The sequence below is a fragment of the Chlamydotis macqueenii genome, chromosome 1 (genome assembly GCF_036417535.1).
Source record: "Chlamydotis macqueenii isolate bChlMac1 chromosome 1, bChlMac1.mat, whole genome shotgun sequence".
Taxonomy (NCBI): Eukaryota; Metazoa; Chordata; class Aves; order Otidiformes; family Otididae; genus Chlamydotis; species Chlamydotis macqueenii.
Genome location: NC_141556.1, coordinates 153,874,017 through 153,896,865, shown reverse-complemented (window position 1 = coordinate 153,896,865; position 22,849 = coordinate 153,874,017). Strand labels below are relative to the sequence as shown.

The window sequence follows — 22,849 nt, the reverse complement described above, 5'->3', positions numbered from 1 at the left end:
TTTTTTTTAGTTGACAACTCATTTTCTCCTAACTAGAAGGGCATGCTAAGAAAGGAACAGAAATTACAGGGAGGGAAACGGTAGGCTTTGTTAAAATAAGTTGTCTGAACTTGACCTGTAGAACTGTATTCTGTGTCTGCTTCTGACATGGAAATTCTCAACATGACACTCTGGGCACTCTTTGCATAAGTGTATGCTCCTCAATTTTGGGAAGTTTGATTTGAGACCTTGCATTCTGATTAATAGCGAGTACATATAATATATAATAGAATACAATACATAATTTATAAAATAAAATAATATAAAAATAATATAACAAATAAATATGTGATGTAGTAGATATAATTTATAGAGGGACTGGCATACAGACCTAGGACTATCACTTTGATAGTATTTTATTATAGTATTATGATACATAATCGATTATAGAATACTGTGCCTTTAAAGCAAAACAAATAATGTCAAGAAAATAATATAGAATTCTTGAATTGGATGCCCAAAGTCAGTGATTTAAAAGGAAATAATTGTCTTTCAGTTCTTCAGTAGAGAATGTAGATAAGAATACCCCTTTATCCCTCTTTGTTTAATGAAAATAAATAAGTATTTGTGAAGCATTTATATGCTACGATGATGTGAGCTTTACAAAAACCTGACAGGAAATTATTAATTATGCCTTCAGAGCAGGGTTTCAATAGCATTTAGTAGCAAGCAACAAGGAGAAAACAAAGTGGTCATTTAGTCAGTGCCTACTCAGCTAGTGCCCTGTGATGAGGTAGGTGTCCTTTGATGATGTAATTTCAGATTTAGCAAACTGGGTAGACGAAGAAGGCGGAATTAAATTTGCACGGTAATGCTTAATTTTGGTATTTTTTAACTGACAAAGGTGATGTGAATCTACTGACGAAGGTGATGTGAAGAGTCAAGACCTCTTCCATCAAACTAAGGAGAGGAAACCTCTCATCTGAGCTGCTGATGGTCCTTAGAAATGACCAATTTGGACACTTAGCTCCCGTATGAAGAAAATTTAATTATGTATATAAAGTAGAACATAAGAATCAGAAGTGATTGGCTGGTCTCCAGCCACCACATCAAAAGGTCTTAGGGTAAGTTAGTGGGTGCATCATTGATGTAGAAGATGTGGATTCACATCCAAGGACTAAGACAATAAAATTATCTGACAGTCCACTAGTCTCCTTTTGTAACAGAACTGTCTCCTGAAAAGGAACTGGCAGCAAGGAGTCTCTTATAATCTTCACTCTCAGTGGAAAAAAAGAGCATCCTGGAAGAGAATATCATTGTTATTGCAATGCCAGTAAAAATACCAGATAAAAAAGTAACAACAAAAAAGGAATCTGACTTAAAGGTAATGCTATGAATGTTAGAATTAACTGAATCAAAGACACATTTGGGATCAGTTTCCATATGAAGATTTCAGTATCTGACGGTTTCAAGAAGATTCCATTTGGATGGCTCTATACAATGCAAAAAAAAAAAAAAAGTCATACACATAGTTAGACATCTGAAATGACTTTGATGTTTTTAATAGATAGTTGCCTGAGTACCCACTGCATGCTAATGAACTCATTATAATTATGATATGATGATTTTTCTTCTCACTGAGTAACAGGAATTTGCTAACGTGAAACGAGATGAAAATGAATAAAAAGAAAGCACGGGCACCAGACTGGCATTTCTCTGCATAATAGTATCTTGCTCGTAAGCAAATGTGAGCCACTTGAATTATACTGAATTATTTAGATATTTTGCTCATCTCACATTTGAACTTTTAGACCTCTTTCTATTCATGTTTGTTTACATGAACTGAGGTAGCTTTTAAAATATACATCAGAGATTTACTGGAATTAATTATGTGTTGTTTAAAAAAAGTAAATGATAATAATATATACTCTCTATAGTCATCATTGAGTACGAGGAGCCCACATGATAGACTTACACTAGATAGATAGTTAGAAAGGACAACAAGAAAATTGGTGGAGGTTTCGTGGCACATTTGAAAATATGCTGTTGCATGATCTAAATGTGTTTGTCTTTAATTTCTTACAGGCTGTTTCCAGCTATGTAATGTTTTTCGGTCCCATGAGATGGAAATTGAGCAGTGCTTGCTGGAGTCCCTCCCTCTCGGCCAGCGGCAGCGGCTGGTGAAGCGGATGCGCTGTGACCAAATAAAGGCATATTACGAACGAGAAAAAGCCTTCCAGAAACGGGAGGGCTACGTGAAAAAACTGAAACATGGAAAGAATCATCAAGTTCGTTTTAATCTTGCTGACATGATACAGGATGCAATTATACGTCATGATGATAAAGAAGGTACTTAGTAACGTTGAACTACTTTTTTTTTCTTTTTGTATAGCTAAAAGTTTCAGAAGAAAAGTTTCCTTGTTCTGCCTACCTATCTTTAGGAAAAATACAGTTTTCATACAATACACGATAGTAATCATAAAGTGACTGTCAGAATATACAGGCATGTGTTGCGTACAACATTATAGCTTGTTACTGAAATGAATAACACATTGAGAGTAAACCTTCAGAAACCTAATGAATTTAGTCTGAAGTTAATATATGTGTAAACTATTATATTTCAAAACCAGTAAGGACTATGATCATCATTATGTATGGCCTCTTACTTACGTGAGCCACAGATTTTAACACATTACTTTGAAAATTGGTTTCTCAGTTTTAGCCAAAATCTGGAGTAATGACTGCTGTTACTAGTGACACAGGCCTGACTAGAGCAACAAAATGGTGTTCTTTCTGGTTGTGAAATGATGTTTATATCCTTTTGAAATACATAACCACATGTTAGCGGTTCTGGTTTTAGTTTCCTGGCATTTTTTAAATCCCTACTGCAGCCGATAGTAATCTGAGGAACTTTGTAATTTACTCCTCAAAAGGGAGCCAAACCTTGCAGTCAGGATTTCTCAAGTTTTAGCAGTCTCCAGGAGTCCCCATACTGTTGTGTGGGAGGGATATAAGAAAAGAACTGCAGTAGTGCTTTGCAAAGAGATTTTATGGCAGCTCTTTGTAATCACATTAGCACAAAACTACCTGAATAAGGGAGACTCTGAAATAGAGTCACATCATGCAAACAAATTGGCAGGTTTCTTCTAATTTTTGTCAGTTTGATTAGGTTTGGGTTTTTTACTCTCTCCTGAATCTTTATTTTAATGGGCATTTGCTCTGTCATTGCTTATCACTGAGGTATAGTCCTATGCGTTTAGATCTATACAAGAAATGAATCAAAGACCTCTTCTTTTCAAGTGAGTGCCCAGGACATAATTTATAACTAAGTTATGAATAAAATTCACAACCTTTCATTCCACTCTCCTAATGTGTAAAAGTACAGGGATTATAAGTGAAGATCTTCTTCCTCCATGTTCCCATAGCTCCCACCTGTCTCCAAAAACCAAGCAGAATACTATATATGACTTTCAGCATTCCGTAAAAGTCAGATACTTGAGGCTATTTTTGACAGTTATGCTGAAGAAATGTATCTTGCTCATTGGAGTGGTGATGGGGCACCAACAGTCTTTTGCCCATACTTGGCCTTGAGATGTACCTGAATCAGAGCAGAAAGTTCAGCAACTGCTGAAACTGAATAGCATGAGCATAAAGGGAAGATCCCTCAGGCAGCGGAAAGTAAGGTGAGGGAAAAACAGGGATGTTGTACTGCACTTGAAACAGGTAAAATAGGTCCCCAGAAGCAAGGAGCTCAAATAGCCTGCAGACAACCCCAGTAGGACTAACAACACTGTCCTGAATTTGATGCCTTTCACAGGATTATGAAAAGGTGTGATTGCTTTCTTTAAGCAGCTTGGGGACCTGTGAGTGCCCGTGTGTTGTGATTTTAGCCAAATGTTCCCAGACCCTGTTTGCTTTGAGATGAATAATGCTATACTAAGGAATATTATCATGTGAGCCTATAAAAACAAAAATTAAAAAAAGATATTTAAACTCATAGACATGAAAGCTGCTCTCCTACTGTTGTTGCTGAGTGGAATATCCAACCATGACTCTTTAGTGAATATATCTACATTAGAATTCCAGTTCCAATTAGACATATGCTTTTGTAGTAAGTATCATATCCATTTACTCTGTTTGGTCTTGCTTTATGGAGCATGTAAACTAGATTCCTTTCAGACAAAACTGCACTGGAAGATGTGCTCTGAAAGCACGCCTAGTGCGTCCAAACGGTAATGGGTTTTCAATCAGTAAGGCCAGGCTAGACATAGGCTGAAGTAATCCCACTGAAGCAGGTATAGCTGAGGAAGTTGGGCTTTTGGCACCACCTGTTTCTCTTGTCTATTTATTCATATTTCAGTCATTCATTCAACATTTATCATTCGTATTACACATCACTATTTACTAATGGGTATATATAGGCAATAAGCTAATTGTGATGGATCCTGGTAATTACTTGGAGTATCTTCCACCTCACTGCAGTTTCACATCAACTTTATCTGTACAGCTGGAGTAAATGCAGCTCTAGTGTGAAAAATAAGATCTGAACCCTCCCCTACACTGTGTGTAAGGCAGAAATGACTGCAGTGTAAGGCTGTGGATGGGAATGGGCATACATTTCCTGGCTCTTCAAATGTCACACCATCTCTTCAGCTCCTTGCTTTTGGTGAAATGGCCTGGGGGACTGAGAAAGAGGTTATAATACTGGATTAAGCAAACAAAGGTGGGAGACAGGTTTTAAATAGCCTGGCAGCCTTCCTTTCTTCCATAAACCCATGTCTGGTCTCTGGGCTTTTACTACACAGTGTGCTCAGTAATCAAGAGCATTCCCAAATACACTCAGTTTAAATATAGGGAACCAAATTCAGTAGTAATTATTTTTAAGAAAGCTTCTCTTTGGAAAAGCTGGGCATTGAACAAGCGTTTTTTTAAAAGTAGCTCAATGCAAGTAAGTAGCAGAGGAGTACCTTAACATGAATTAATAACAATAATTTAATGACTTAGAATAAAATCACTTGTGCTGTATGAAGATAAGTGGTTATCCTGGGAAAAAAAAAATCAGCAGCAGTTTGATTTTAATCTTAATTTTAAGTTTGCTTTTAATTAAAGCAATTTTAATGCAGTTTGAATGACTTGACTTTTTCAGAGAGAATTTAATTTTCAAACTGGACATTTTGCTTCTAATGAGATATTTAATAATAAGTGTAAAGATATTTTGCACTGTATTCAGTACTCAAATAGCTTTAGTAGACTAAATTCTATCATGCAACACCTTTCCTGGTGGTAATTAATTTTGTGAGCTTGAAGTGCAATGGCTTTGAAGAGATGAATTCCACTTGAGGTATCATATAACTCACAAGGTTGTGAATGAGCCTGATCCTGCCATTTAGGATGTATGGGCAGACTATGATGTCCAAGAAGAGGACTGTGCAACCTGGATGCTTTAAATTACATAAGTGAATGCACATAGATGGAGTCAATTTTGTGATGAGAATGTTAGAATTTTTGTACTGATTTTGTGATCCTTGGGGTCAAAGGGCTTTTAAGTCCTCAAGCTTCACGGCTTTCAGGGTGTGGGATTTTTTTTTTAAATGAAACTGAAAATTTCAAGGCTAAAATTCTGTATTCCATAGAGTTTTCTTCCAGTTTTACCCTTGGAAGAGGGTATAGATCAACAAAATTATGAAAGAGTAGACTCAGCCGCAGAGAATTGAAGCTGGGCCTATTTTCTGAAATTTTTAAATGTATTTAGGAATTGTTTGCAAATCTTGGGTTCTTAAAAGCTTTACCCACAACCATGTGTTTCCTTCATCCCTTAAATGGGATTGTCTTGTCCTCTTGTCCTCTTCTGAGACTGTTAAGCAAAATTGTATGTGTTGGTGGATCCCAGGGTAGTTTTAATTGGTTTGGGGTCCAGTTATAAACAACTGATGTCAGTTCCATACCGATCAAGTAGAAAATGCGGGTACATTGCATGGAACTCATGGAAGAGCAACAAAACCAGGAGGAATTATAGAGAGTGATTAAAAAGGAGGAGATGAAAACCTATGAGAGTGATAAAGCAATCCTCACATCTGAAGAAGTCTGAACGCAGCTGGTAATAATTCAGCAAGAAATAACACCCATTCTATAGGCATAAAAGACACCTAGAGAGGGATGTTTTACAATTCTATGAAGGGAATATAAAAAGTGGAAAGAGGACACAACAGTAGAACAGGCTAGAAGTAGCTTCCCAAGCAAACTCCAGGGGCTCATTTTTTATGGAATATCATTAAACTATATAGACAGGACAGCACATTTGGAAATGGTGAGAAATAGTCTGGTTTGGTAGGTAAGATACATGGGGTAACATGAATATGTATAAAGATGAACTTACAATGTGGCTAGTGCACAAACATTTCACACCTGGGTCTGATCTGAATTTTAAGAATTCATTGTCTTTTTTATTCATTAAGAATGCAGTATATCTTCTGCAAAATCACTATAGCAGCTGCTACTGGGCACAAAATGCATCTCTTATACTGCATGCTAATAGGTGTGATCATTAGTTGGCATTAAAATTCATTTCAGAATGGGCTTCTAGAAATTTTTACCAGTGACTTCCTTTGTCTCAAGTTTAGAAATGAAATATATGCTAATTATATTTCTCACGAAGTTAAAACCTAGCAAAATGTTGTATCTTTGTTCTGTTTAGAGGCATTTTAAAATTTATTAAAATTATTTTTAACTGAAATTTGATCTTTTGTCTGACCCAGGGAGATTGAAGGGAAATCCTCCTTCTCTTTCTCCCTGCATCTTCCTGCAATATCTCTTTTTTAAAGTAATATGCTTTTTAGTGCTGTTGATGGGCCACGTTCACTCACACTACTAACAGTAAGCATTTTGAAAGATTTTGCAACTATGGTTCTCAGTGATAACATGTATAGAAGCAGAAGCTGGTGAATAAATGAGAGCACTGTGTTTTCTGACACCAGTTTTGTACATCTCTACTGCTGGCAAGGGAATACCTCTAGTTCATTTGCCTTTAAATCCTGTGTAGCTTTGTTCTGTGAGATGTTAAATCCCAGTTAATAACCGACAGCAGGACATTTGTCCTGCTGACATCAATCATATAATTCTACTGCAAACTGGGAGATGTAGCCAAGCAGGCTTCTGCATCCCATTCCTTCCCACTGTGAAACAGGCATGCTCACACCTACATTTAGGATTAGCATGGACTCAGATTTTCTTCTCTGGTGTGCATAGTCCTGATTTGTTCACCAGGAAATGAACTGAGTGCATCTGAGGTTGAGTTTCTGCTTCATGCCATGCTGAATGGATCCTGTTATTTTGGCGTTTTGAGAATTAAGGAGTCTGCATCCTTCCTGTGGAAATGGTGGAATTATTGCCACTGCCAACAATGGAAACAGTGGCTGCTTTGAAAGAGGTGGTATTTTGAGCGTGAACTGACAGATAAACTTGCCATAATGAAAACAGTAGCTAAAAGTAAATCTGACAGTCCTGTACCCAAAATCTAACAGAGCAGGGAAATTAAAGAACTGGGTTTACTTTCAGTCACCTTTTGATATATTCTGTAAGCCAGCATTTCAGAAATTCTACAACATTACCCAAATCATAAGACCATCAGAAATTTTCTATATGCAGTATCTTTTGTTACGAAAACTCGAAGTTGTAATGTAGTCATGATGTATACCATAAGGTCTGCTATGCTGGCAGGGTGTGGAAGGTCAGGGTAGGAAGTCCAGAGAGCCATCCACTCGGTCTTCAGACAAAAGAGGTATCCTTGTGAAAATCAGCATTTCAAAAGGGAAATGCAGATTCCCTAAACTTAATTAACACTGATTTCATCGTTTTGATTGACAGTATGCTGATTCTGTGTCAGCACTGTGATTCTAAATAGCCGCAATACCAGAGTGAGTGAGTGTTAGCACTAATGCTGCATCTATAATAATGATTTTTGGTCCTTTTCTTGGACGTGGAGCTTGATCTGTGTTTAACTCAGCCCTCCTCAACTCCGCCTGGGCTTCTTCCAAACCCTGCAGAGCTACTGGCGTGGCCCTGTGCCTTTAGCAGGATGCGGTGGCTGGGGACAGCCTTACTCTCCGTTCTTTCACCAGAGGATGCCTGGAAAAAGTGGTTTAAAAAACATATGATCCCAATATCCTACTTTTACTGTATTGTCCACTGCTGGGGGAGTCCACCCAGGACTGAGTCCTAGCCCCAGCAGATGGGCTGTGGGGTAGCTGCTTAGAGCAGGGGAGAAACCAGAGATCCCATCTCACCTCCCCTCCGTGATGCCAGTATCTCTAGCATTTGAAAGATCTAATGCAATTGTGAGATTTGGTAATATCATGATATTTGAAAGGACTGAAATAATCAGTGCAATGGAAGGGTTTAATATTATTAGTTATTTTTCATGAGCACTGTAATGTACAATATTATGATAAACTTCAGCTACATAAATTAAAAGTATGTGTAAGGAAGCATAAAGGGGGTACAGGTGTGGCTGATGCTGGAGTGTAATTTACATCCTAACAACTTTGGGTTATAAAAAGGACCCAGGGGATGGGAAAGCAAAATCTGTTCAAAAGAATCATGTGTCTTTAATCTGAGGTGGCAGATGAGCTGACCATTAGCTTTCAATGGTTAGGAGAATGTGTCAAAGGTATTATAGTGACTATTCCTATTCACAGAAAAAAAAACCAACTATAAAAATCATTTGAAACAAAAAACTCAGGCTGAAACTGGGGTGAAGTAAACCACATCTGTTACTATTTTATTGCCTTGGTTCCAAATTTACTAACTGGCTTCTTATTTTTTGCATTTTGTTACAATAGGCTTGTACTTTTTCCAGTACAAACAGCTTGGTTGGTTCCAGACAAGTTGTTCTGGAAAACAGTGGATTGCACTGCCTGTGCCTGGCAAGCATATCAGGGGAAACTTGCTGATCCTCAGAGGTCAGGTTTAACCATTGCCAGCAGTCTTTTCAGAAAGCTGGAAGAGCCAGGACGTGGGCAGTAGTGACAGGTTTGTGAACAGAAGACTCCATTAGGAGAAATCTGTTGTCAGGTGTCAGGAAACTGGAGAAAGAGGCTGAGGAATGAAGACCACTGAGAGTGTGTAATGTAGGCTATTCATCGCAAACGTTTTTATAATTAAGAGTGGGAATATATTCAGTTCACCTCTCCGCCCTTGGGATTCTGACTTTCAGAAAGCCTACCTTTTTAGATGTTCGATGATACCTCCTCTTCTCAAACTGATTGCGGGCAGCTTTTCTGATTTTACCTGTTGCATGTGCTGGGATGAGTGGTTAGAAAAGTGAGGCTCTGAGCATGGCAATGCCTTGTTTTTAAAATTCACCAAAGCCTTGGGTGAGTATTGCTTTTTTGTGTGTCAGGAGTTCAGACGCATCTTTGCTGCTAGACAAGACTGAAAGAATATGTTTACTAAAGACAGATAATTGCAGTAATAAAACAGGTTTACAGAAAGACCAAGTATTAAAACACACTATTATGCTTAATATTTACGAAAGAAGTGAAAAACAGATGTAGCATTAAATCTGCCAAGTTAAGTCTTTCTTATTAAACCAGAGTTTCCTTAAATTAGGTAAAGAACCCCCAATCTGGAGTTAAAAAAAAAGGTGACTCTTGAAGAGAGAAGAGCTTCTGTGTGGAAGTTCCGATCAATCTTCTATGCCATCCCAAATTAAAATAACCCACTCTTGTTTACTTCCACCTTTAAAAATTTTCCTGCCTTGTTTCTTCTGATAAATATTTAATACCAACTTCTTTCATTCTCTTCTCCTCCCAAAGGTACTTTAATTAGCATTTCTTTTGTATACTGTCTCAGCTACAGCCTTCTGAAGAGGCAGGGATAAAATTTTTTAAGTAGTATTATGAGAAATATTAAATGCAAGGAGTATTTTACTATATATACAGCCTTATTATACATGTATTACACCAAGACCATAAAGGCCAGAAATATAAATGTGGTTGGTGAATCAAGATTAGGTGGTGTTAATATGAGTACTTTTTCCCGGTTTTCTCTGCGCTCTTAATTTTCTACTCTCTTTTGGGAAACCTTCTCACTTTCACCAATCATTCCAATCCTGAGCAGGCTAAAATGGCAACAGTTGTAGTGTGTTTAGTATGCACATGTAAATCTTCATGACAAAAGAAAGCTCACAAAATTCAAAATTGAAATCTTGGGTCAAAATCATTATTAATAGGAATTTAGACAAATTACACCAATTAGTGTTTTTCTGCACAGTGATATCATGAAGAGGGACAAAAAAATAAATTTAATCTAATCTCAGTTTGAGGAATTTAACACACAGCGTAGTCAACATTTGAAACAGAACCACAGGGCAGCTAAAATGTATTTGAGGGATTACATACACTGTATTTCCTTACCTTAGCGTACTCAGTCCTTTTTAAAATTTAAAACGCAAATAAATTTCTCAAGTTTTATAGTTTGTTTCAGGATGTGCTAGTGTTATTTAATGTATTTTAATTTTAGATTACTATTTACTGTCACTCTAAAATTAATCTAAACTTATTTTCTTACTTTTTTTTTTTTCCTACTGGGAAATTAAGATGAAATTCATTATATGTGTAGCAACAGGGAGGTCTGCCCATATGGAGCTATTTTGGATTTTACAGTTAGTTTCCTTTGAATCAGAGGAGGAATCTGTACGTTAGATGATAATCTAAAAGTGACTACTGGCAAATGTTGATTTACTAGGAACTATTGTAGAAGAAATCACAATACATATGTATGATAATTTATACAATTTAATATTTATTGTCCAATCCTTAGGAGACATGAATACTAGACACTGAATAGTGAAGTCAAGAGACTATTCAGAGCGTATGAAATTAATGAAGCGCACAGAATTTTGCCCAACTGAGCCTCTTGGAAAGAAAGAAAATTGTATATTGTAAATTAATACATCCACAAGACACACAAATACATGCCTTTTATATTGGGAACGAATATGTCTGTAACTTCGGAAGACACTAACACAGCTGACTATCAGACATGCTGCTAGTGATTTAATCATCTCTGTATCTAGAAAAATCAAGCATCAATCAATCATCTCAATCCACCCATTGATGAAGAAGCTGTTTCAAAGGCCTGGAAGGTAGATGCACATTACAAACCAGAGCAAGCCCTCAAACCTATAGGTTCAGCGTGGTTGTTAACCTTGTTTAGCTCCAACGTGTGCTGAATTCAGCAACACAAGGCATCTTTTGTTATGACGCAGGGAAACATAATGCCTTTAGTTATCGGGTAACAGATGTTAAGTAATTAAAGCAGCCCATTTCAAAAGCAATCATAAAATCACAGGGAGATGAAATTTGAATACATTTGAATTCCTACAGGATTCCATATGGGCTTTTTGGGTTTTTTTTTTTTGTCCTTGTGTTTAAATTTTTAGTAATTTGGTAAAGCTGAGATGAGAACTGAATGTTAAACTATTTTTTGTTGATAACAATATGTATGATTCCTAATACACAACACTTATTTAATTGGAAAAAGTAAAACTCACAGAAAAAGGTATAACATATCCAAAAAGTGAAGGATAGGCTTGATAGTGTAGATTTTATCTAGCCCTTTTGTTTTCTCTATAGACTGCCTAACTGCAGAAGTGCCTCTGCTCCCTGGCTACTTTTCTCTTAGCCCTGAAATCAGCCTGGGTTGTTTCAGCTGCTGTTTTAGTTTTTGCACACTCCCAAAGCTGCCCTGATTTAAACAGCTATCATCTCCTATAAAAAGTAAGGAACTAAAGATAAAGCATCCCTCCACTCTGGGTCCCTCCCTAGTACGAGGATTCGTGCCAAATATAATTAATCTGTTTTACTGTCTAATGGAGTTACAGCTTCCTCCTTTTATCCATGAAATGGAGGTTGGAGCTGTCACCCACCCATTTTTGCTAGCCTACAGGTTGTGCTTGTGGGTTGCTTCGAGAACCATTTTGGGTCTGTACATTTATCTCTCCCACTGCCTCTTCTTTCCTCCACTCTCCCTGGCCCCACACCTCAGGTCTCTTGAGCAGTGTCCAGCCTGGCATGGCTTTCTCCTGGGGAAGGGGCCTGAGAGGCAAATTGAATCCAGAGGGTCTTGCTTGTAGCATAATGAACTGAAGAATGTTGACTGCGTAGTAAGCTGTTGTACAAAAACCTTGATGTTGTCATAATCTCTGCTACTAACTGTGTTTTGAAAACAGGACTATAGATTTATTTGCAGTCCTGTTTCATGTGTTTAAGTTCTGAATAAATCAAGACTGAAATATGTATTTGAACTTAGCGATTCCCATTGGATGTTTTTGGGTGTCTCTAAGTTCACCCTGAAGATGATTTGATCACGTCTCTGAAAAGTATGCCTTTTTCTTACTGACATACAGAATTTCTAGAAACTTAGCTTTTGTATTTTTTTTTTTGAATGGCAGATTTCTAAAATGTAGGCACTGAGTTGCTTCTTTGTATATAGATAAGTCTATTCTTGAACCTTAATCCTATAAATCCAAACAAGAACACATTTGGTTAACTAGAGATCATAGTTTTAAATGTTACCTCAATTGCAAGTGTAAAACATAATATTTATGAGGAAACTTTTGTAAAAATACACAAATTTTCCTAAGAATTTTATTTATTTACTTTTGAACACGTTTTCAAAATTCTCAACTATTTCTCTTGGTGGACTATGATATAAAGCTTTTCTTCAGTGGGACATCAGTATGTAAATTATTCATGACTTTGCATGATCAGGGTCTAATTCAAAAGGCTTTCACATACTAAAATGTCAAGAAAAAATATTCAGAATGCTGTTACCCCTATACAATAATCCAGCTTTTTAGAGTATAATCTGGTCTGAACAGATAACCTTTATAGAGATGTATCTGTCCTTTTTACATTTTAAGCCTATTGAGCTCATTTATAGTTCCAAGTTGGTGTTTTTCTCTTTTCTTCTTTCTGTGTAGTAATAACAAGTTTTCCACATTAGCATGCTCTGGCACCCAAAAGTGGCAGGAACCATGAAGACTAATTACTCACAAAGTCACTGTCATGCCAATAAAGGATCATTAAGCCACTAACAACCAACAAATTGGCACCTGGCATTCTTCCTATTCATTTCAAAGGGAATCTACAGTTGATTTTCCAGCATCATGCAGTGGGATGCAAGGCTATAAATTGGCAGCGTTCAGAAGCCTATTCTCCCAATGAAAGATGTCATCCACTGAGTGACAGGTACTGTGGATATTCCCTGGATATTCTTAAAAATCACACTGGTTAGGAAGAATGATTGCTGTGATGGCAGAAAACTTAGTCTATGTCTGTGAAATAAAAAGATAGCAAGATCAGAATCTTTTCTATGCAATTTGCAGTTGATTTGTTCATCAGTGTATTTATTCTACTTCAGATTGATTTCCAATAATGTTTCAGTACAAAGGGGAAACTTTTCTGTATTGATCTTTCAATATCACTTTTAAAATATTTTCATTTCAATCACAGATTACTTTATCATAGAAATTAATCTGGGAAACCACAGAAATCAATAGAGGATAACTTTTTCTATTTCCTTTTTTTGTTTGTTTAAGAACCAAACCTTTAAAGCAACAATACAATTCTTTATGAAAAATCAACTACGCTTTTAATAATTCCTTAAAGATGTTTTCAACAGACTTCAATTTATCACTGTCATATTAATTGCCAAATTGAGAAGAATATTTGTTCAGAGCTTTTGGAAAGCGGAGTTTGTTTGGAGGTTTTATGAAGTGGAAATCTAACTGGAGTAACTTCCTCTAGGAGCTCTGAAGGTAGAACTAAATTAATATAGTCAGAATCACTAAATGTAGCAAATTGTTTTTTTTTAATTGCTGAGCCTCTCTTTTTAGGCTTTTTCTGTTACTCTGCTCTTTCCTTCTGCCTGAATTTTAGTACCTTTCCCAGTAAAAACGCAAATAGATCAGGTTTATTTGTGTAATGCCTAGTGATTTTTCTTCCTCAATAAAAATTCTAAACATAAGGTGTGCATACTGCTTATTATTTCAGTCATCTTTTCTATTCTCTGAGACATGAATTGGAGCATTCTTTTTTTCTCAGTATGCTGAGGTATCATCTTAACTTGGTCTGCAAGGCTTTTTAGCTGCTAAAACCTTTTGCACTTCAAGTTGACAGTGAACAAGCTCTACAGCTATCAGAGAGAAATGAGTAAAAAGGTTATATGGCATAATGAATAGACAACTGATTTTTCTTGATTATTGTTATTTGCAGCTGGCACAGCCACGGGTTATTACAGTGGAGGAACTGAAGCTTGTATGGATACAATCAATGAATTTGAGGGAGTGGATAATTTAGCTTGTGTTTCTCTGTGAATTGCATCCAAGAATAGAGGTGGGAAGGTGAGTAGTTAAGGTGAAATTGGCAATTTTTCTAAATGTCCAGCTTTAGACAAGGATTTTAAGCATATGTAAAAGGTTCAAGGTAGAATTCGGGCAGTCAACCTGGGGCTGCATACTGCTCTCTTACTGAGTTTCTTTCTGATGACTCTCTATTACAGTGTAGTGTATATGTGACCTTGAAGCAGTACAGGCTGTCATTTTACAGGGCAAGCAATGAGATGGTTGCAGGAGGTAATTTCTCACACCGTGCACTGTTTAGGGTTTTGATCACATTCAGACTCAAAAAGAAAACATGACAGCTGCAGCATTAAATCCTTTTGCTAGGGTCTGTGCTCCAGATTTTAGCAATCACAACTATTGTTGGCATAAAGTGGTAGGTTTTTTTCTAGAATTCCACATTTGCCCATTGACAGTGCAGAAAATGTTACTTGAAGTGTTCTTAAAGCTGGAAGCATCTGTGTGAAATCTGAACTGCTGCTTTGTTTCTTGGTCTACTAAGGGGACATCCTATAAGATGTCCTTTTAATAATTGCCATCTGAACTTCACTGGCTTCACTCGGTTCCTATATGGGATGAACGCTGGATTTCTTTTGTTTCTAAAAGTCTCCCTAAAAATCCTATGGTATTGTTGTGGTTTAACTCCGGTCAGCAAATATTTGGAAGGATACAAGTTGGACAGAGAAGGACAGATGTAAAGTCCGTGTACATATCGTTCTACTGATGCTTACATGGGCATTTAGTTTATTACCCTGCTCTTTCTCTGTATATGTGGTTTTGATTATATACATGCAGGTTCTCCTGGATTAGTCATCATCTCTTTATTGGTAACTTAGATAACTTTCTCTATTAGTAACTTAGGCACTTCTAGCACAGGGTTCTCCCTGACTTCTCCCAGATTTATCAGCTTTATGTGCCAGATATATGTCAGGTGCATGAGAATGAGAAAGTGTGGCATTGCCTATCACTTAGGAAGCTTGAGCCTTTGTAGTTGTAGCTCATCACTGCAGCCCAGACCTACTGTGTGGCTCCATATGGACATGGGCTCAGTGGTGTGACTCAGAACTGAGAGGCAGTCTTCTGTCAGGCGATGTGATGTTGGCTGTTCCTTCCGCTTGTTCACATCAAGATTCCTGAATTCATAGAGTTGTAAAATCAGTCAGGCTAGAAGGGACCTCAGGAGGTCTGTAGGTCAACATAATTCTGAATTTTGGAAAGGACTGAGCTAACTGGGATATTGAGCTAGGGCAGCTTTCATTATTGTAGCGGCAGAAGAGGCTAAGCAAAGCGTAGAGATTCTTGTGGGGAACAACTGATAGTTCTACTTCAAAGCCAAGTTAAACCGTCAACATCTATGTCAGACTTTGACTTTCCATAAGCTGTGAAAAAGACATGATTATACCAAGTGCTGTGTGAGTATAATTTTGTCCTCTCCATGGTGGACTATAAGTGCAGTCCACACTGTGACCATCCATACCTGTAAAAGCTTAAGTAGAGCATAAGTGCAGCCAGTTTTGCTTTGTGGTTTACTGGTTGCCCCAGATTTAGCATGATGGCTTACTGGTGTCAAAGAAGAGGTGTTGAGTATTAAATATAAGGTAGAAGGTCTGTTTCTCCTACATCTCATTCTAGGTTCCCCAAATCCTCAAATGCTTCCCTGGTAACCCAGTGTAAGTTCATCCTACATAAAATTGGTGTGCAGTCTTGGCCATCTGTGAGCTTGGCAATATTGAATGCAGAACTGTGTGTGCTTCAAGTTTGTCTGTTTGGTTGGAAACCGCAATTAGATGAACTGTTATAAATCTGTCATTTCAGTTCCCTGTGTCCCTGTATGATTTTTGTGTTTCAAATACTGAATGTCTACATTGCTGCAATCTTTAGCTGCCCATGTGTGATAGCCTTACCTCAAAGCAGACACACAGAGATGTTTTCCTTTGGTTATTTTGAGGTGGTTTAAGAAAGTGGTAGTCACAGGCTTCAAGTTTATGATAGCTCTTTCCTTCTATGCTGTCTTTTTACGTGTGATCTGTTGTTCTTAGGGTGATTGTGTGGTCATTGCTAATTTTTCAGGTGCTTTCTGGTGTTGACATGTCGGTAGTGGTGGTGGTTGCTGTCACTGATGTGAAGAAATGAAGGTGCTAGCCAGAATGCACTGAACTTGCAAGCATACAGAAACAGTTGTAACTAAGAGTGAGTAAAACAGGATGATTTCTAGGAGGCTGAGCTTGTGCAGTTAGAGCAGCACTGAATGGAGATTACACAGACCTAGCTGTGGGCAATTTGCTTTCCTTGCTGGACATCCAGGTCAATCATCGGCTATCAGGGAGTTAAATCAGCTAAGCAACTAATAAAGATTCCAGTATATATTAAAACAAATCTAGTTGAGACAAGGTCCTTGTCATTATCATCCTTATCATTCTTATCATTTAACTGTTGCTTTACTGTTTGACAGAAGATACCTAGTCTGTCGAAAGAATGTGCAACAGGCAAGTGTGAACAGTAATATTTGGGCCAAAGTGTCAGAAATGGACAAAGGTTACCAAAGTTGTTGTGTTATATTGTGAAATGTGACAAACCTGCCCTTTGCCAAGTGTGAAAGAATTACTTGAAGGCTGGGAGTTTGAGAGCCAAGATGTGAGAGAAGCTCTAGCGATAACTGTCAGATCCTTCATGTCCCTGTGCGTTGGATGGAAAGAGCTGACTCAAAATTAGAAAAGAATAAAGAACATTTGGAGAGTGTTGGATGTAAGTAGCTTGGATTACCACTAGGAAAAGTATAATGCATTTCAAGAATGCAACAATTCAGCCAAATACAATTTTCAGAAAACAAGTAATGAGGAATGAAAACTTCTTTAAGCTAGATGCACAGGCAAGAAATAGAACTATACAGAAAATAGACCTAGTATTTTCTATAAAGATGTGTGACAACTATCCAAGTTGTGAAAGTGTTTTTGTTTGTTGTCTGTAGTGCACGGGCTAATAGAAGGACTTGGCGTGTATTCAGCGTGTTGCAATCAATGCAATCTGCTGAATAGGGGTATAAAGAAATACTGGGAAGAGGTTACCCAAACTAAAGTACGCATGCAGTATGTGTGCTTTTTATATTCATGTTTATATGGGACACTCATGTGACAGGATCCCATGTCCTGCTTTGCTGCAGTGATCCTGGCTGTTTGCACAACACAGGGTAATCTCTCCAGACCTCTCTGATCAATCCCTCAGTCAGCTATAGGATAGGTGAGAAGTAGGAGGAGCTCCACACTGTCTTTCCAGGAGCTCAGTTTTCTGGATATGTCTCTGTGTGGTGATCCCATCCTTGAGCTGACAAGAAAAGCAGATCCTGTTGCACCATCTCCAATAGGAGGGTGTATCTCATGCTGTCCATATGTGCAAGGAGTCATTAGGCTTTGCAAGCCTCATGGATTGTATTAGGAAAAAGTTTAAATTGAGGTGGATGTACCTTGGGAAGTAGAAGAGAACCACTAAGAGGTTTAATATGTTATTCTCAGTTGGTTTTGGCAAATCATAACGGACTGTCACTGAATGCTGATATTGTTGAAAAATAACAATTATGAGTGTGACATGCATACACCAAAATCCAACTTCTCTCTATTTTAAAACTCTCTAAATGTGAAGAGGAGAATGATTACACGTGTGCATAGTGCTCTCCATGGCTCATCATGTCTCTTAACCATCTCTGAGATACCTGAAAAAGGGTACTGGTATCGATAGACTGAAGTGTGGTGATAGTTTAAATTTCCCATACAGCAGAATGTACCTCAACCAGTAAAAGTTTCACAGCACAGAAATTTTAATGTGATAAAAAGGATTTTAGTCAGAAAAATGTGATTACATGGACTTTCAAAGTGCCACAGTGGAACAGCAGAGACATGACTCTGCTCCCATGAAATCTACAGGAGTGTGGGCAGAACTTGAAATCCTTCTGGAGGTGATTGTTTGAATTTAACGAAATACTGGTAAATAGTGTAAGGGCACCATGAGAGCCAGCTGCTCCCTGTGGGCTGGGCCGCTGGGAATGTGGAGGTCTCCCTGGGGCAGCCAGGAAGGGCCTGGCAGGCAGGGCCTGTCCCACCGCCCCAGCCAGGATCCAGGCAGCTGGGGGGCACCGGGGCAGCCCCAGCCCCGAGCGTCAAGGCATCTCCCTGAGGATGGGCCAAGATTGGGCCAGGACAACAACCTGTGGGTAGGGTCAGGGTCAGGGCTAGTGAGGGAAACCAAGTCTGGACACAGGTCCTCAGTGCTCTAGGGGCCCTGACAACTGCATGGCATCCAACATCCAATGTTGTTACCCAAACAGGATTCTTTAAGTGAAAGGTAGCAGTAAAAGCATGGTACTGGTTTTGGGGTGCAGGATTTCTCTTCTAGAATGTCTTAGTGAACTAGTGTGCTGTCATCTGAAAGAGACGTAAAGTCTGAAGAGGGAAAGGAACAGGGAAACCTAGCAGTGATGTGATTTGTGAGTAGAAATTTGAGAGCTACCCCATATGATAAGGGCAAGTGTTATTAATGAATGACAGTATATTGTGACCTGTTGGATTTCTTCCAGCACCTACTTAATGATCAAATTAGAATACAGATTATTTTAAAGGGAGTCAGATTGTAGCCATATTAATCTACAGAGTATCTGCAATATAAATACAAATTTGGGAAGATCTTGGCTCGGATTCAGTAGATACAGCAAGACAAGTGTAAACAAAATCAATAGCAGATATAGAAAGATAGTTGTAAATAAAATTAAAAAAAAATGTAGGTTATATTTAGATGATGAAGAAAAACTCATTTGGATAGTGATATCTGCCAAATGAAGCATGCAATATTCCTTATTTTAAATGATGGGTTTTTAAAATTTCAGTTCTGTATTGTTTGTTATATAAATATAAGTTTTATCAGTTGTGTGGCTGCAGAGGAAGTCAGTTCAGCAAACTGATCCGAGAAAGAATGAACTATCCCCTAAAATCAGTGGTTAAATCCTGTGTCAGCTCTCTGAACCGGTTTACCTGCCTGTTTCACAGCTGATAGGGCTGATGCAAAGAAAGGAAAGGGAATACACAGGCATCCTGGAGCCACTAACATGATTTTGACAGTAGCCTAAGGATACTTACAACATCAAATAACACTTGAAAATTGTGTTTCTAACACAGTTTAAAACTAAGCTAAATTTGGGGTTGCATTGGTTGCTCTCCTTTCAGTCCTGCTCTGCTTCTGTCCTGTGCTTTGGTCCTGTCTTTATGCTCATCTTGAAGTGAGCCAGGGAGCTACACCAGCTGGAAACTGTCTCTTGTAAGATTAGCCTTCAGCTGGTTTAGCTCCCCATTCCAGCTCATGGCAGAGTGACATGTGGCACTGCTATGCAAGGTTGAGGGCAGGAGTGTGTGAAAGGAAGCATGAAAAACAGGGAAGCATCTCTGATTTTGGCAGTGTGAACTGTCACAGATTATACCCTGTGAGAGGTGGTGCCTGAGTCGCATGTATCAAGTGGTGAGATATTCCTGGAACACGACATTTCCTTCCTAGCTCTGGTCACTCATATGTCACGTGCACGGCTATTTTGGATTAATGCATGGATAGCTAATGTCCCTAGTTTGTTCTGCACCGCCTGGTTTAAGTTTGCTTCCTTGTGCACTCAGTAGGAATTTCACTATACACCCAGAATCTAACAGCCAGTGGTCTACAGCTGGTAATTAGTACCATTTAGCAGCTGCTAAGCAGGGATAATAGCCTGTTATCCTTGAAGATCTCTAATACAAATCGTAGTGACTTGCTTACAGGACTTCTAAACCAGTTGGCATAAACTTGCTCTGCATGGTGTGAGAGTTAAAAAAGGGACTGAGTCTTGCTTCATATGGAATGTAAGTCAGCAGTAATTTGATTTATGCCAATTAAGTAACGTTGGCATAGGATCAACATAAATGATGAGTGAAACAGAGGGAGTGTGCAGTCTATTCAGCAGAAAATTTGTGTTGTATGCAAATTCTTTAACTTTTACCGTTACACTAGGGAAAAGCATGGAATGGCGATAGTTTTCAATTGAAGCTATTGACCACAGAATCAGTTATGTTGCTGATGTATGTTTTAGTAGTTGTTATTTAATGACTATAGGATTGTAAAGTTGCAAAGTCTGAAATAGATTTAATATATTTGGCAAAATATTATAAAGGTCTGAAACTTTTATTAAATTCTACAAGTATTTGAATGTACAACCGGATGTGTCTGTAGCAGAAATGTTAGCCTAATAATTACACGAGTCATTTTAAAAGCTTTCAAGTTGGCATATATTTCTAAGCTGAACGCAGTGGGATGTGCGCTTTTGTAATAATCAGCTGTAGCCTGCTGATGCTCCAGGAGAGCCCACACACGGGAGATGTATATGTATCCAGAATGCAATAGGTGACCTAAATGCTAAGATGTTAGGTTCCTTTTTTTTTTTTTTGTGTCTTTTTAACTTTGAAATTAATAACTCACATAAGCTAGTTGTAAGTGAAAGCTTTGAGAAAAGCCATATTTAAGTTTACTGTATGATCAACTACTTTCTCCTAAGGTTAATTTTAGACTGTTCATCTTATGGTAAATTTTGAAAAGCTTTGTTTTTATTGTAATTTTATATCACTAACAGAAATTCAGAATTCAGCCACGTCTGTGCTACCAGTTTTTGATGACATAGCTATTTTGGCCTGGGAGGTAGCTATGCTAGCAAAACCTCCGCTGTGCTATCAGCTGCGATGACAGAAGCAATATTTTTAGCTAAGCATGTGTTATTTTGTGAAGTGGTGTTGAATCATTTTAGCAACAACTCTTTAATATACACAGGTCTTAATTACAGTGAGGTAAAAATCGTTATAGACAAATAAGACACACCTAACCACAACGATTTTCTCCCTGTGACCTGGCCAAAGCTGTAGCTGTGGAAGAGTTAGTTGAAAACGAAGGCAAAAGAAGGGGTCACCACCATTGCCTAGTGACCCTGATTGTGCCCCTTGTAGCAGTACTTTTGGGCTGTAGAACTGAATGATTATTTTCAGTCTTTTCTAAATTACTGTGATTTCCACCACTGTTTTTCCCCACTACTCTAGATATCACGAGTGCATATATTTGCAAGCAAATGCTGTAATTTAGGGTTCTTCTGTTTGAAAGAGTAACTACAAAGCAGAAAGGATTTGAATACTGTGAACTGAGAAAGAAAGAAAATAAGACTTTAGGAATAAATATCCTAAAAAAAAAAACAAAAAAAGAGAGAGAGAAATCGGATGTAGCTGTTAGGTAATATGACCCATTTATTTTTAAATTTTGTTCCTCTGAAATTATTTCAGAGTCTACACTGCTTTTCTATGTGAATATCTGTCTTTTCAGAGTCTTAAAAACAGAGATGCTTTGCTTTGCCTGCCATATCACAACTTAACTCAGACGTGTCGCGTTTGACTGCTGCCTGTTGTCACTTTTGTGTAAGGAGATAAGTTAATTTGTATCACTGTGCTTGGGCACTCTAAGAGACACACACTAGCATTTTTTAGGCCATTAGATATGTAGCCTTCCTATTTCCAGTGGATGCACAGACTGCATTAAATTTCACGTACATAAAAATGAAATGAAAGAAGGGGAGTTTGCCTGAAGAAGTTTTAAATTTAGTAGTTATTACATAACTGTAGTCCCTAAACTCAGAAATTATTCTGGCTACATCTACAATGATAGAAATGTCCGTCCCACTGAGGGAACTGTGACTCTTCTCACTGATCTCACTGGAGTTTGACTTTGTGTGGCCCAGAGACATAACCATTATTTTTTATATGGTTTTCCAGTTCAAAGTACCTCAAATAACAGGAGGGCTGTGCCCTCAACGTCCAGAGTGACAGTGCATTGGCAGGAAGCTGTCAGGGTGGCTGAATGCCTGGGCATGGATGTATAATAGTTGAAGGTGCAAGACCTGGTGGGAAAGTAGCAGAGGACCAGGGAGAAAGGAAGGGACTTGTCTTGCTGTGTGCCTACCTGTGCTGCTTGAAGTTCGCTCCCACAGTGGAGTGATCGAGCCCCTCAACTGCTTCCAAGCCTGGAATCTGACTGATTTCTCCACAAAGAGAGCATGGGATAGAACTAATGTTTATTTTGATCTGGGCCTAACATTAAAGCTGTCCTCTAGGGCTGTAGGACTACCTCCGTCAGTCTGTTTTCGTTGATAGCTTGGTTTATTTCTTTTAAAGGTAATGCTGTGTTGAATGGAGCTCAGGAATCAGCCTGACAATTCATGTCACGCTTTTAAATGCAGCAGAGAATCAATGGCCCGGTTGCTTTGGGGACATGGTAATCTGATTCCTGGCTGCCTGAAAAAACTGTGAACTACGGGAGCTCTGCCAGGGAGGACGGAAGCATCAGGCCTGTCGTCGTCAGTGCTCTGTTATAGCTTCTATATACAGGGCTAATGTTCTCAAATTCAGCCAGCATGGAAAAAGTAATTTT

At 38.2% G+C, this 22,849-nt stretch overlaps 1 protein-coding gene across 1 annotated transcript in view; it reads left to right on the top strand.

Moving 5' to 3' along the window:
* Positions 1 to 22,849, top strand: part of MYO16 (myosin XVI) — a 385,808-nt gene that overhangs the window by 103,862 nt on the left and 259,097 nt on the right. The window contains exon 2 of the mRNA XM_086741186.1: positions 2,065 to 2,328. Within this exon, the coding sequence (XP_086597312.1) occupies positions 2,103 to 2,328 (226 nt within the window). The 5' untranslated portion in view covers positions 2,065 to 2,102. The remainder of the gene's footprint in view (positions 1 to 2,064; positions 2,329 to 22,849) is intronic.